This window comes from Pongo abelii, chromosome 19, assembly GCF_028885655.2.
Source record: "Pongo abelii isolate AG06213 chromosome 19, NHGRI_mPonAbe1-v2.0_pri, whole genome shotgun sequence".
Taxonomy (NCBI): Eukaryota; Metazoa; Chordata; class Mammalia; order Primates; family Hominidae; genus Pongo; species Pongo abelii.
In genome coordinates this window covers 51,334,361-51,347,239 of record NC_072004.2, presented here as the reverse complement: position 1 = coordinate 51,347,239, position 12,879 = coordinate 51,334,361, and the positions used below count along the sequence as shown (strand labels likewise).

The 12,879-nt window shown below is 40.8% G+C and overlaps 1 protein-coding gene across 16 annotated transcripts in view; it reads left to right on the top strand.

Moving 5' to 3' along the window:
- The window catches only part of LOC112131566 (ribosomal protein S6 kinase beta-1-like), a 252,973-nt gene that overhangs the window by 3,921 nt on the left and 236,173 nt on the right, over window positions 1–12,879 (top strand). For 11 of the 16 annotated variants that reach the window (XR_010138269.1, XR_010138268.1, XM_063718661.1 and 8 more), the window contains 6 exons: window positions 847–947; window positions 3,403–3,493; window positions 3,667–3,778; window positions 4,406–4,513; window positions 5,635–5,712; window positions 10,553–10,660. Coding sequence is in view for 14 of the 16 variants with exons in the window: in XM_063718661.1 (XP_063574731.1) it covers window positions 847–947; window positions 3,403–3,493; window positions 3,667–3,778; window positions 4,406–4,513; window positions 5,635–5,712; window positions 10,553–10,660 (598 nt within the window). In the remaining 2 variants the exon portion in view is untranslated. Of the gene's footprint in view, window positions 1–39; window positions 277–846; window positions 948–3,402; window positions 3,494–3,666; window positions 3,779–4,405; window positions 4,514–5,634; window positions 5,713–10,552; window positions 10,661–12,879 lie in introns of all 16 variants that reach the window. The other 5 variants (XM_063718663.1, XM_063718665.1, XM_063718658.1 and 2 more) reach the window with 4 other exon arrangements.

Sequence of the window (12,879 nt, the reverse complement as noted above, 5' to 3'; positions counted from 1 at the left end):
TGCATTCCATTGTTTAATTTCAGGCTTTTTCTAACGCAGAAGCTGCATTGAAGAGCCTTAGGGATGAAGTGCCCTTTTTTGGAGGAGGCTCACTGAGCCGTGTTGGAGGCTGTGTTTGTGGTCGTGCTGGCTGTGAAACTGCCTCAGTCCTCTGGGACACACCCTCTCCATCCTGGAGTAATCTGCAGGATTGCAACATTGTTATGCAGCCAGTATTGCAGCGCCTTGTGCTTTTCGAATCCAGACAGGGTTGATTCAGCCCTTTATTCTTTTGAGGTAGATAAATTTGAGTGTCACACAGTTTATAGTTGTGGGCTGGCTGACAGGAGGGAGGGCAGATACTGTGGGCCTAAGCTGTCTATAAATATGTAGCTGTATTAAGTAAGGGATGAGTGGGCTTCTAAGGGTCAGGTTATAACACACCTTTTGAAATCAAGACTTGATCTCTGAGAATAATTAAGTTCCTATTTCCTATGGGATTTTAAAGTTGAGGGTGGATGGGAGAAATTTGCTTTGAAATGATTGACTATTAGCTTAATTCCTACACAGACAGAACAAAACATGACCAATGGCCGTTTAGCATATTCCGGACATCTTTGCAATTTTAGCAGTATGTTCTAAGGGCAAAATAAAGCACTTCATAGTTTCACTAAAATGAGTGAAACATAAATGTCCCCATGCCTTTTGGCAGCATCCTATGCTATCTCTTTTTCCCATACATCCCCCTACCCCACTAATTTGGTCTTTGGTGCATGTCTGTTTCTTTCCAGGAATTTTGCTCCATACATAAACTGCTTTGGATAGATTACACTCTTTTTAATTTTATTAAATCACTTTTGTTTCCAGCTTTTACTTGGCAGAAATCTCCATGGCTTTGGGGCATTTACGTCTAAAGGGGATCATCTACAGAGACCTGAAGCCGGAGAATATCATGCTTAATCACCAAGGTGGAGACATACCGTAAACAATTCTATAGTAAATAATCATCTTAAAATCCTCCCACACAGGTCGTGGCCATTTTCAAAGCCCCATACTCATCTCTCTATTTTGTATATTTCCTCCCTCAGAATTCATGGCATCATAGTACTTGGTGATGTTTTAAGTCTTTAGGTAATTACGCTTGGTGAGAGTAACAGAAGTTGAGGATAATAGTCGCTCAACTGCCTTTTTTAGTTTAATCCTTACTCTTTATAGTTTTTAATGTTTTTGGAATCCTTACATCAAATGTTGTGTAATGTTTTAGACTGTAAAAGCCAGTGTAAACATTAATTTTGGCTTGTTACTTAAATTGAAAAGTGAATCTTAATTATACAAGTTGAGTTTTAATAATGAGAATATGTAAATATTGGCTGGGCACAGTGGCTCACACCTGTAATCCCAGCACTTTGGGAAGCTGAGGCAGGCGGATCACCTGAGGTCAGGAGTTCAAGATGCCTGGCCAACATGGTGAAACCCCATCTCTACAAAAATACAAAAAAAAAAAAAAAAGTAGCCGGGCATGATGGTGGGTGCCTGTAATCCCGGCTACTCAGGAGGCTGAGGTGGGAGAATCGCCTGAACCCAGGAGGCGAAAGTTGCAGTGAGCCAATATCACAACATTGCACTCCAGCCTGGGTGACAGAGGGAGACTCCATCTCAAAAAAAAAAAAAGAAAAAAAGAAAGAAAGAAAAAGAAAATATGCAAATTTTAGAAGCTATGCTTCTTACAGTAGGTTTTATTAATGCTGGAAAAAGGATTGCAATTGAACCAAAGTATTTGATAAAACTTTGGGAATATGATGTTTAGTACGCATCAGGTTACTCTTTTTTTTTTGAGATGGGGGTCTCACTCTGTCACCCAGGCTGGAATACAGTGGCATGATTATAGCTCACTGCAACCTCCACCTCCCAGGCTCAAGTGATCCTCCCACCCCAGTCCCTCAAGTAGCTGGGGCCACTGTGGCACACCACCACGCCTAGCTAATTTTTGGTATTTTTTGTAGAAATGGGGTTTCATCATGTTGCCCAGGGTGGTCCCAAACTCCTGAGCTCAGTTGATCTGCCTGCCTTGGCTTCCCAAATTGCTGGGATTACAGGCATAACCCACCTCCCCCACTGCCAGAATCAGTTTATTCTTGCTGTTTGTTTGCAACAACAAACATAAACATCAGAGAGACTAATAATCTTTACAGCTATAGATATAGCATAGTGAGCCTTGACTGCAACTGCATGCTGCTACAGACAGCTCAACTTATGCTAATCTGGGCTGTGGGTAGACTTGGCAATTCACTCGTACCCCAAAGGAGCAACCAGCTGACCCAGGATATCTAGAAAGTGGTAGCAGCTGCTAATCCTTAGATGTCTACAGAATAATCCATGAGGTAGTTAATTGTTTCAAACTCTTAGAAAATGATGTATGAACAACCGAGGCTCATATAAACATTCCAGATTATACTCCTCCACCCACCTTTTTTTTTTAAGGAGAAATGATATACTTAACTGAATATATCAAGGGAATCAGTGTCTCTTCCTTCCTCTCATCAACACCTCCTCACTCCCCAAAACCTGGATTCTGATGTGAATTCTAAGTTACAGGATAGAATAGGGGAGCGATAGAATAGTTAACTTCTTTGATTTATAAGGTTGAGTGTATCAGATGGTTCTGTGAAAATAAAGGCCATACTTATTCTGTATCAGAGTGTAGTATATGTTTACATTTGAATCAATAGGTCATTGTGCCTTTTCTGTGAAATGAACCTCAAATACTAGAGTCCCTGAGACTGTTGAACCACTTGTTATGACAGTCCAGTAAAGAAAACTAAACTTGAACTGAAATGATCTTTGTATAAGGTGGTACGTTTTTTACTTTCTGGGTCAGCAATGATTGATTCATACTATCTAGCAATTTTATTTCTTTCCCCTAATTAGCAGCATTGGGTAGAATGAGCTACCTTGTTATAGTGACTTTCTGAGACCATTTTAAGAACTCTTCACACTTCACTGTGATAAAAGCTATATATTTGAAGTACTATCTCACACCTTTGTTTAAAAGGTACAGAATATCTTTATTAGGGTCTGTGTACTTAAACTAGACTTCATAAAACAGGATTTTTCTTTTTCAGGATGGTAGAGGATTCTGCGTATACTTAAAGCTAGGGCCTTAAACAGGTTATTTCACTTTTTTTTCTATCTTTATTTTCTCTTTACTAGAGAGATTATATCATTGGCAAAAGGTGACTTTGCCCTAGCCTTAAACAGTTAGCATCCCATTTTATGGATGGTACCTTGTTCTTGACATCTGCAAGAAAAGTTTGAGGCAAGGAAAGTTAAATGGAAGGATAGACTAAGGTGTTATATGACATGTTCAAACACTGCACATACTTGGAATTCTGAGAATAATCATGCTGTAATCTTTCATTGTAGGTCATGTGAAACTAACAGACTTTGGACTACGCAAAGAATCTATTCATGATGGAACAGTCACACACACGTTTTGTGGAACAATAAAATACATGTGAGCTGCATGTTAAACATAATTGGTTTGGGGGTAATAGCTAATTTTACCTGTTTTAAGGAATAGTACCTGTTTTCTGTAGCCTCATTGACTCTGTATATTGTTTTTAAAATTCTAATTCAGATGATACGCAAATGGGTGCATTTTTAAGCATATTATTTTCCTCATTGTAGGGCCCCTGAAATCTTGATGAGAAGTGGCCACAATCGTGCTGTGGATTGGTGGAGTTTGGGAGCATTCATGTATGACATGCTGACTGGAGCAGTAGGTGCACAGTTAAAAGCTGTGTGTATTATGGTCTGTGCTGAGTCACTGTAGCAAGAGACCTGTCCTGTGCTTTCTGAAAATGTTACCAGTGGAGTTTTCAAAGCCCAAAGATTTGTTATTAGCAGTTTAACACTAATAATGCTGTATGATTATATGGGATCTCATACTTTCAGAAACATTTTCATTTAAATGATCTATGTCATAGCAGGCCTGTGAAATAGATGTTGAACAGATAATGCCCTTATTTTATAAATGGAGTAATTGAAGCATAAAATCACATGGCTCACTTATTATCACACAGCAAGTTAATGGTGGAAACACAGGCTTCCTTCCAGGACACTGCTACTTCCTCTGTCCTGTTGCTTAAAAACTGCACGTCTGCCGGGCACTGTGGTGCATGCCTGTAGCCCAAGCTACTCAGGAGGCTGAGGCGGGAGGATCATTTGAGCTAAGGATTATTAATAGAATCTAGCCTTGACAACATAGCAAGACCCTGTCTCTAAAACAAAATAAAGGTCTTTAGCAGTTAGCCCATTTCACAGCATACATTTCTGATCTCCATGCATAACTAATTCAGGAAATAGATACTGTTATTTAAAATTTGTTTCGTTATACTAATATTTTTCACTTGTCTTCTACTCTTAGCCCCCATTTACTGGGGAGAATAGAAAGAAAACAATTGACAACATCCTCAAATGTAAACTCAATTTGCCTCCCTACCTCACACAAGAAGCCAGAGGTCTGCTTAAAAAGGTAAGGTTCTTAAATGGTCACTGACACTGTAAGATTCAATGACTAGGATTTAACTAGATAGAATTTAATGTATATTTTGAATAATATATATTGAACCAAAAATGTCTTTAAATTTTGAAGGCAAAGTACAGATTTGTTTAACGACTTTCTTTTCATATTTTTTTTTTAATTTTTTTTTTTTGAGATGGAGTCTCACTCTGTCGCCCAGGCTAGAGTGCAGTGGTGCCATCTTGGCTCACTGCAACCTCAGTCCCCCAGGTCCAAGCGATTCTCCTGCCTCAGCCTCTCGAGTAGCTGGGATTACAGGCGCCCACCACCACGCCCAGCTAATTTTTGTATTTTTAATAGAGACAGGATTTTACCATGTTGGTCAGGCTGGTCTGGAACACCTGACCTCAGGTGATCCACCTGCCTTGGCCTCTCAAAGTGCTGGGATTACAGACCCTTAAACAATTTTTCAGCAGTAATTAGTAAACTATATATTTTTTTCTTTTCTTTTTTTTCTGAGATGGAGTCTTACTCTATCGTCCAGGCTGGAATGCAATGGCATGATCTTGGCTCACTGCAACCTCCGCCTCCCAGGTTCAAGTGATTCTCCTGCCTCAGTCTCCCTAGTAGCTGGGATTACAGGCATGCTCCATCATGCCTGGCTAATTTTTGTATTTTTAGTAGAGAAGGGGTTTCACCATGTTGGCCAGGCTGGTCTCGAACTCCCAACCTCAGGTGATCCACCTGCCTCAGCCTCCCAAAGTGCTGAGATTATAGGCATGAGCCACCGTGCCCAGCCAATAAACTATATTTTCTCAAGGCAAAGTAGACAAGCAAAGTCTAAAAAGGAAAAAAATCAGTTTGACTAAGGTTCTTTATCCTCTTTAAAGCTGCTGAAAAGAAATGCTGCTTCTCATCTGTGAGCTGGTCCTGGGGACGCTGGAGAAGTGCAAGTAGAGATTGGCATGTTTGCTGTTTTGTGGGGAAGATAATGCTAGTTTTATGTATTTCTGAGGGTTATATGTAGTTGCTTATAAGTTTAGCTTATTTTGTGACTTGTAACTTCAAAAAGGTGATTATCAATCCAGCAAAGTCTATTCCCCCTAACTTTTCTTTCTGCTTTTTTTCCCTAGGCTCATCCATTCTTTAGACACATTAACTGGGAAAAATTTCTGGCTCAAAAGGTGGAGCCCCCTTTTAAACCTCTGTTGGTAAGTATACATGAAAGCGTATAATTGGGTGCATTGGCTCACGCCTGTAATCCCTAAACTTTAAAGGGCCGAGGTGGGAGGATTGTTTGAAGCCAGGAGTTCAAGACCAGCATAGGCAACGCAACAAGACTCCATCTCTACAAAACATTTAAAAGTTAGCTGGGTGTGGTGGCTTGTGCCTGTAAGTCCCAGCTACTTGCCAGGCTGAGGCAGGAAGATCGCTTGAGATTGTTTTAGAATAAGAAAAATCTCGGCCGGGCGCAGTGGCTCAGGCCTGTAATCCCAGCACTTTGGGAGGCCGAGGCGGGCAGATCACAAGGTCAGGAGATCGAGACCATCCTGGCTAACACAGTGAAACCCCGTCTCTACTAAAAATACAAAAAATTAGCCGGGCGCGGTGGTGGGCGCCTGTAGTCCCAGCTGCTCCGGAGGCTGAGGCAGGAGAATGGCGTGAACCCGGGAGGTGGAGCTTGCAGTGAGCCGAGATTGTGCCACTGCACCCCAGCCTGGGCGACAGAGCAAGACTCTGTCTCAAAAAAAAAAAAGAAAAGAAAAATCTCAGAGCAGACAGAAACATTTTTTTTATTAGCAGTTCAAAGATCTCTGGTTTATCCTCTCTTCAGCATCTTTGTTTTTATTTTTTATTTATTTTATTTATTTTTTTTTCTGAGACGGAGTCTCGCTCTGTCGCCCAGGCTGGAGTGCAGTGGCGCGATCTCGGTTCACTGCAGGCTCTGCCTCCCGGGTTCACGCCATTCTCCTGCCTCAGCCTCCCAAGTAGCTGGGACTACAGGTGCCCGCCACCACGCCCGGCTAATTTTTTGTATTTTTAGTAGAGACGGGGTTTCACCGTGTTAGCCAGGATGGTCTCGATTTCCTGACCTCGTGATCTGTCCGCCTCGGCCTCTGAAAGTGCTGCGATTACAGGCGTGAGCCACCGCGCCCGGCCTGTTTATTTTATTTTGAGACAGGGTCTCACTCTGTCACTCAGGAAGGAGTGCAGTAGCACGATCACAGTTCAATGCAGCCTTGACCTCCCCAGGCTCAGGTGATTCTCCCACCTCAGCTTCCCGAATATCTGCGACTACGGACATGTGTCACCATGCCTGGCTAATTTTTTTGTGTTTTTTGTAGAAACGGGGTTTCGCCATGTCGCCCAGGCTGGTCTCGAACTCCTGGGCTCAAGTGATCCACTCACCTCAGCCTCTCAAAGTGCTGGGATTACAGGTGTGAGCTTCTGCACCCAGCCAAGCATCTTTTATTTTTGTACTATCTTTTAAAGAACTAAAACCAGTGGCAATTGACTGTATTAGATATTCTTAAGTCAGTTCCTAAGACAATTAAATATTTCAGGTAGTTGGGACTTTTCTTTTTTTGGTTTGTTTTATTTTGCTTAATTTAACTATTTTAAATATGATTCTCTGGGAATTTTTTCTTCAAAATATAGAATATGTGTGCATTCGTTTGCTAGGCTTGCTGCAACAAAGTACCACAAACCGTGGGGCTTAGACAACAGAAATTTATTATCTCATAGATCTGGAGACTAGAAACTCTAGATCACGTTGTTAGAGTTGGTTTCTTTGACTACTGTGAGAAACTGTATGTTCCATGCCTCTCCCCTGGCATCTGGTGGTTTGCTGGTAATCTTTGTCATTCTTTGGCTTGTAGGTGCATCACTCGGATCTCTGCCTTCATGTTCACATGGTGTTCTACCTGTGTGCATATCTGTGGCCAAATTTCCCCTTTTTATAAGGATACCAGGCATATTGGATTAGGGTTCCTCTCTACTCCAGTAGGACCTCATCTTCACTAATTACATCTGCAATAACCCTTTCCAAATAAGGTCACATTCTGAGGAACTAGAGGTTAGAATTTCAACATATGAAATTTTTTGGGGGTGGGTAAGGCACATGATTCAACCCATAACAATATGTTTATGAGTAAATGAGTTAGTGTGTTATTGTCTTTCTGCCACCTCAGAATCTGAGAAAACACAGTTTCTTTTTCCATTCTTTGGGCTGTAGGTGGAGAAGGAGGAGGATGATGATGGTGATTATTTTTTGGTCATGGAGCATAATGTGACCCACTTTTAAAAGCAATAAACAATTGTAAGGAGGATAACTGTCATACACCTACTGCCCAGCTTAAAAATAATTAGATCATCTTGTTTAAACATAACTGTCATCCCGTCATCACACCTAAGAAGCTGACACTTTCCCCAGTTTTTTTTTCCTCTTTTTTTTTTGAGATAGGGTCTTTCTCTGTTGCCCAGGCTGGAGTGCAGTGGCATGATAGCGGCTCATGGCAGCCTCAACTTCCGAGGCTCAAGGGATCCTCCCATATAGCTGGGACCACAGGGGTGCATCACCACATCCAATTTTTTGAATTTTTCTAGAGATGAGGTCTCCCTGTGTTGCCCCACCTAATTTTTTTTGTTGTTGTTGTTCCATTCTTTTTTTTTTTTTCTCCTGTTTGTAAGGATTTAATCAAGGTCTGTATGTAGTTTGGTTACTATGTCTCTTAGGTCTCTTTTCATTTATAGATTCCCCTCTTGATTTATTGAAGAAACGGGGTCATTTGTCCTGTAGAATTCTCAAATTTTGATTTTGCTGATATTATCCCCAGAGTATCATTGACCATGTTCATCTGTTCCCCAAATTTGCAAAAACTGGTAGTTAAATTTAGGTGGTTGATCTGATTCAGATTAAACTCTCAATATTGCATATGCTTTGATCAGGAGGCATAATGTGTACGTGTGTGTGTATGTGTGTTTTTTTTAGTGATGTTCGTGGTCACTGCCTGTGTCAGCATTTCACTACCAGGGTAATCTGGCAATGTCTGGAGACACACTGATTGTCACAGCTTGGGGGAGGGAATGCTATAGGTACCTTCAGGGGTAAGAGTCAGCACAGCACAGCCCCCTACAGCAAAGTGTTAATAGGCCTAACATGTCAGTAGCCCTGAGGTTGAGAAACTCTGGCCTACTTTTATAATTTCATCAAGTGTTTGTGAAATGGTCTTATTCTGTTATTTCTTCTTTCTTTGTTAGCTAGAATTCTTTCATAAAGAGAAACTCTTTGATCAGTTAGTTACCCAAGGTACAGTTCATACAGGAAAGGCAGGATGTATGTTTGATTCTTTCCTAGTTTTCAAAATAGTGAATTAGTTCCCTAGCATCTTCCAAAATTGACCAATGAAATTTGTGTGTGTGTTTTTTTCTTTTTCAGTATATTATGAACTTACACGTTTTAACATATTTGTGTTTCATTTCATTGCAGTTATTTTTATTTTATTTTTATTTATTCATTTATTGTTTTGAGGCAGGGTCTTACTCTGTCACCCAAGCTGTAGTGCAGTGGTATAATCTCTGCCCACTGCAGCCTTGACGTCCCGGCCTCCAGCAATCCTCCCACCTCACCCTCTTGAGTAGCTGGGACCACAGGTACACCACCATGCCCAGCTAATTTTTGTGTTTCTGGTAGAGACGGGGTTTTGCCATGTTCACCAGGCTGGTCTTCAAATCCTGAGCACAAAAGCAATCCACCTGCCTCTGCCTCCCCAAAGTGTTGGGATGATAGGCGTGAGCCACCGCACCTGGCAGTTATTTTTATTGATGCTCATTTTTTCCCTTCGTTGAATGCTGGGTGCAGTGAATGCTGGGTGCATCTTCATGTTGGGTTCTGAGTCCTTTTGACACGAGCACATTGTCTGGTGTTGTACGAGAGAGCAAAATAAGGAAACTGGTGTTCTATGCTTACCTTGTACATTTTCCCCACACTTGGAATCAGCCATTCCTCCAGGGAGTGCAGGTTCACAGTCTGGGCTCCAAGAGAATTATAAGGTCAATGTGGTCATCTTTTACTATTAAGTCAGATATTCTAAATTATTATTTACTTCCTACATTTGGCCCAAGAGTCTAACCAGATATTTTGGGAAAGAGAGAAGGAATTAAATAAATAAATCTCATGGTTACAACTGAAGTGATAACTATACTTTCACAAGGAAATATAACATAACCCATGCGGAATAGAAAATTATTTTTGCTCCTTTAGATTTCAAAAGGAATGAAATAAGCTGTGGGAAGAAATTTTAACTGGAGCATCTTACCAGTATTATTCATGTTTTAACTCTGCTTCAGTAGTTTTTCAGGTTTATTACAAACCTGCAGTAGCCAACTGAATTAATTATCTCTAAACAGGGATTTAGCCAGTGGACTAGGCACACTGAAGCTTTGTGAGAGGGGAAATTGATATTCACATTTTTTCCAGCTTGTTTTGAGCTCGATATATTCTTTTTTTTTTTTTTAATTGAGACAGACTCTCGCACTGTCACCTGGGCTGGTGTGCAGTGGCATGATCTCTGCTTGCTGCAAGCTCTGCCTCCCAGGTTCAAGCAATTCCCCTGCCTCAGCCTCCCGAGTAGCTAGGGTTACAGGCACCCGCCACCACGCCCGGCTGATGTTTTGTATTTTTAGTAGAGAGGGGGTTTTGCTATATTGGCCAGGCTGGTCTCGAACTCCTGACCTCATGATCTGCCCGCCTCAGCCTCCCAAAGTGCTGGGATTACAGGCGTAAGCCACCATGTCTAGTCGATATATTCACAGTTTTAATAGGAATAACAGTGTACTAAAATCTATTTTAGTGCATGTTTAAGATTTGAAGATGTAATTTGACTCAGTACTTTCCACTTGCATTTTTTTCTTCATTCTGTGCCTGCTAAGACTATTCTAATACTTTATTATAGTTAACCCCTGTGAAAAGAGCTCACAGAGCTTACAGTGCGTTTGATTGATGTCGTATAGACTATTCATTATTTTCTAAATTATTTTGTTTGTATAAAGCAATCTGAAGAGGATGTAAGTCAGTTTGATTCCAAGTTTACACGTCAGACACCTGTCGACAGCCCAGATGACGCAGCTCTCAGTGAAAGTGCCAATCAGGTCTTTCTGGTAAGTGAAAGAATTTCCATGTAGTCATGGGAAATTTTAAGTATGAGGATGGGCTCTTTGATAAGTAAATTCAGTTTGCTTGCTTTGCAGCTCACGTAGGTCACCTGGCCCACTTTTTTTTTTTAAATAAGCCATGCTCTTATAACTTATTGATACCTACAAAATTGATTTTCATAATCCAACATTTTATTTTAGCAATTAGAGTGGGAATGTACAATTCTTTGAAGAGTATGATTCCCTTTTTTGGTTGGGCCACAGACTTAAAATGATGTTTGGCTTAGCATCTCAACCAAAAATTAAGTTATAGCAGTGGGAGAGAAAAACCTCACTAACTACATGTATTTTATTCCTGAAAGAGCTATAGATCTCACCTTGTAGTCCAGGCTGGGTGTAGGGTGTAGTGGTGTGATCACAGTTCACTACAGCCTTGACCTCCCAGGCTGAAGTGATCCACCCATTTCAGCCTCGTGAGTACCTGGACTACAGGCGTGTGCCACATCCAGCTAATTTTTTATTTTTTTTTGTAGAGACAGAGTCTCACTATTTTACTCCTGGACTCAAGCTATCTTCCCACCTCGGCTTCCCAAAGTGCCAAAATTATAGGCATGAGCCATCATTCATGGCCCTATTTTTGGTACTCTTAACATAAGTAGGGGATTTTTTTTTTTTTTTGAGACTGAGTCTTAGTCTGTCGTCAGGCTGGAGTGCAGTGGCGCGATCTCAGCTCACTGCAATCTCTGCCTCCTGGGTTCAAGTGATTGTCCTGCCTCAGCCCCCTGAGTAGCTGGGACTACAGGCGCCTGCCACCACGCGCAGTTAATTTTTGTATTTTTAGTAGAGACAGGGCTTCACCATGCTGGCCAGGATGGTCTCAATTTCTTGACCTTATGATCCACCTGCCTTGGCCTCCCAAAGTGCTGGGATTACAGGCATGAGCCACCGCGCCCGGCCAAGTAGGGGATTTTTTAAAACTAATTGTGAATATTTGACATCAAATTATATTGGTTCGTATGTAATAGTGAATTCTCATTGTAGAAATATCTGTATAGATTTATAGCTTGTCTCCTCAGAAAAGTAAAGGTTTTAGATATTGGCCAACAGAAATGATGGATTTATATCAGATGACCATCAATGCATACATACTATTTTGCTTAAATATCATATATGTTTGTTTATTTTATTACTGTACTTATATGTCACATGAACCATTATCTCATTTTGTATCCTTTTTTTTCTTTTGTCATTCCTTTTTGGACTACCTCTAGGGAGAATAGAATATGGGGACAACAATTGTTTGGGAGTGTTTTTTTCCCTCTTTTTGAGTTTACTGGATTTGTCACTAACTTAATTCTATGCTTTTCTTCCCCACACTGCTCACTACGTAACACAAGTAGTGTTGTATCTTGAATGGGATGGGAAATAAGCTCTAAAGTTAGCATGGGGTTGGGACATGGTGGCTCACGCCTATAACCTTGAGGTCAGGAGTTCGAGACCAGCCTGGCCCACATGGTGAAACCCCATCTCTACCAAAAATACAAAAATTAGCCGGGTGTGGTGGCATGTACCTGTGGTACCAACTACTTGGGAGGCTGAGGCAGGAGAATGACTTGAACCCGAGAGGCAGAGGTTGCAGGAGCCAAGATCGTGCCACTGCACTCCAGTCTGGGCGACAGAGTGAGTGAGACTCTGTATCAAAAAAAAAATTAATTAAAAAAATAAAGTTGGCATGGAATGCAAAAGTTGTGTATAGTACAGTATGGTTTCAAGTAAACAACACTGAATAGTAATAATCCTATAAATTAGTAATATAGAGCACGTAGGCAAAATATAATCTTACAGTATTAATTACATAAGAGATAAAAGATGAGTGAGTGCATGCATGTTTTTAAATTCAAGTTTGATGTGTGCATGATCAAAGTTACGGCATCTCTGTTAGTAAAATCTTAGGTTCAGTTAGGGAAGTGAGCATGAATCACTTTAATTTTGGCTTTTTTTCTCTCTCATGTACTACTGACGTGGAATTTATACCTTTGATTTAACATAGAGACCTTTTTGTCAATTGAACATTGCAGAATTTCAACTTATGTGACAGTTTTTCCCCCACAAAATAGAAGCATTTTATTTAGCTACCAAGAAATCCGAAGTTGTGGTGGTAAACGTGAGATATTGAAGCTTTCATTGCCAGTTAAAGTATTGTTGAGCTTTTCACAATTACTTAA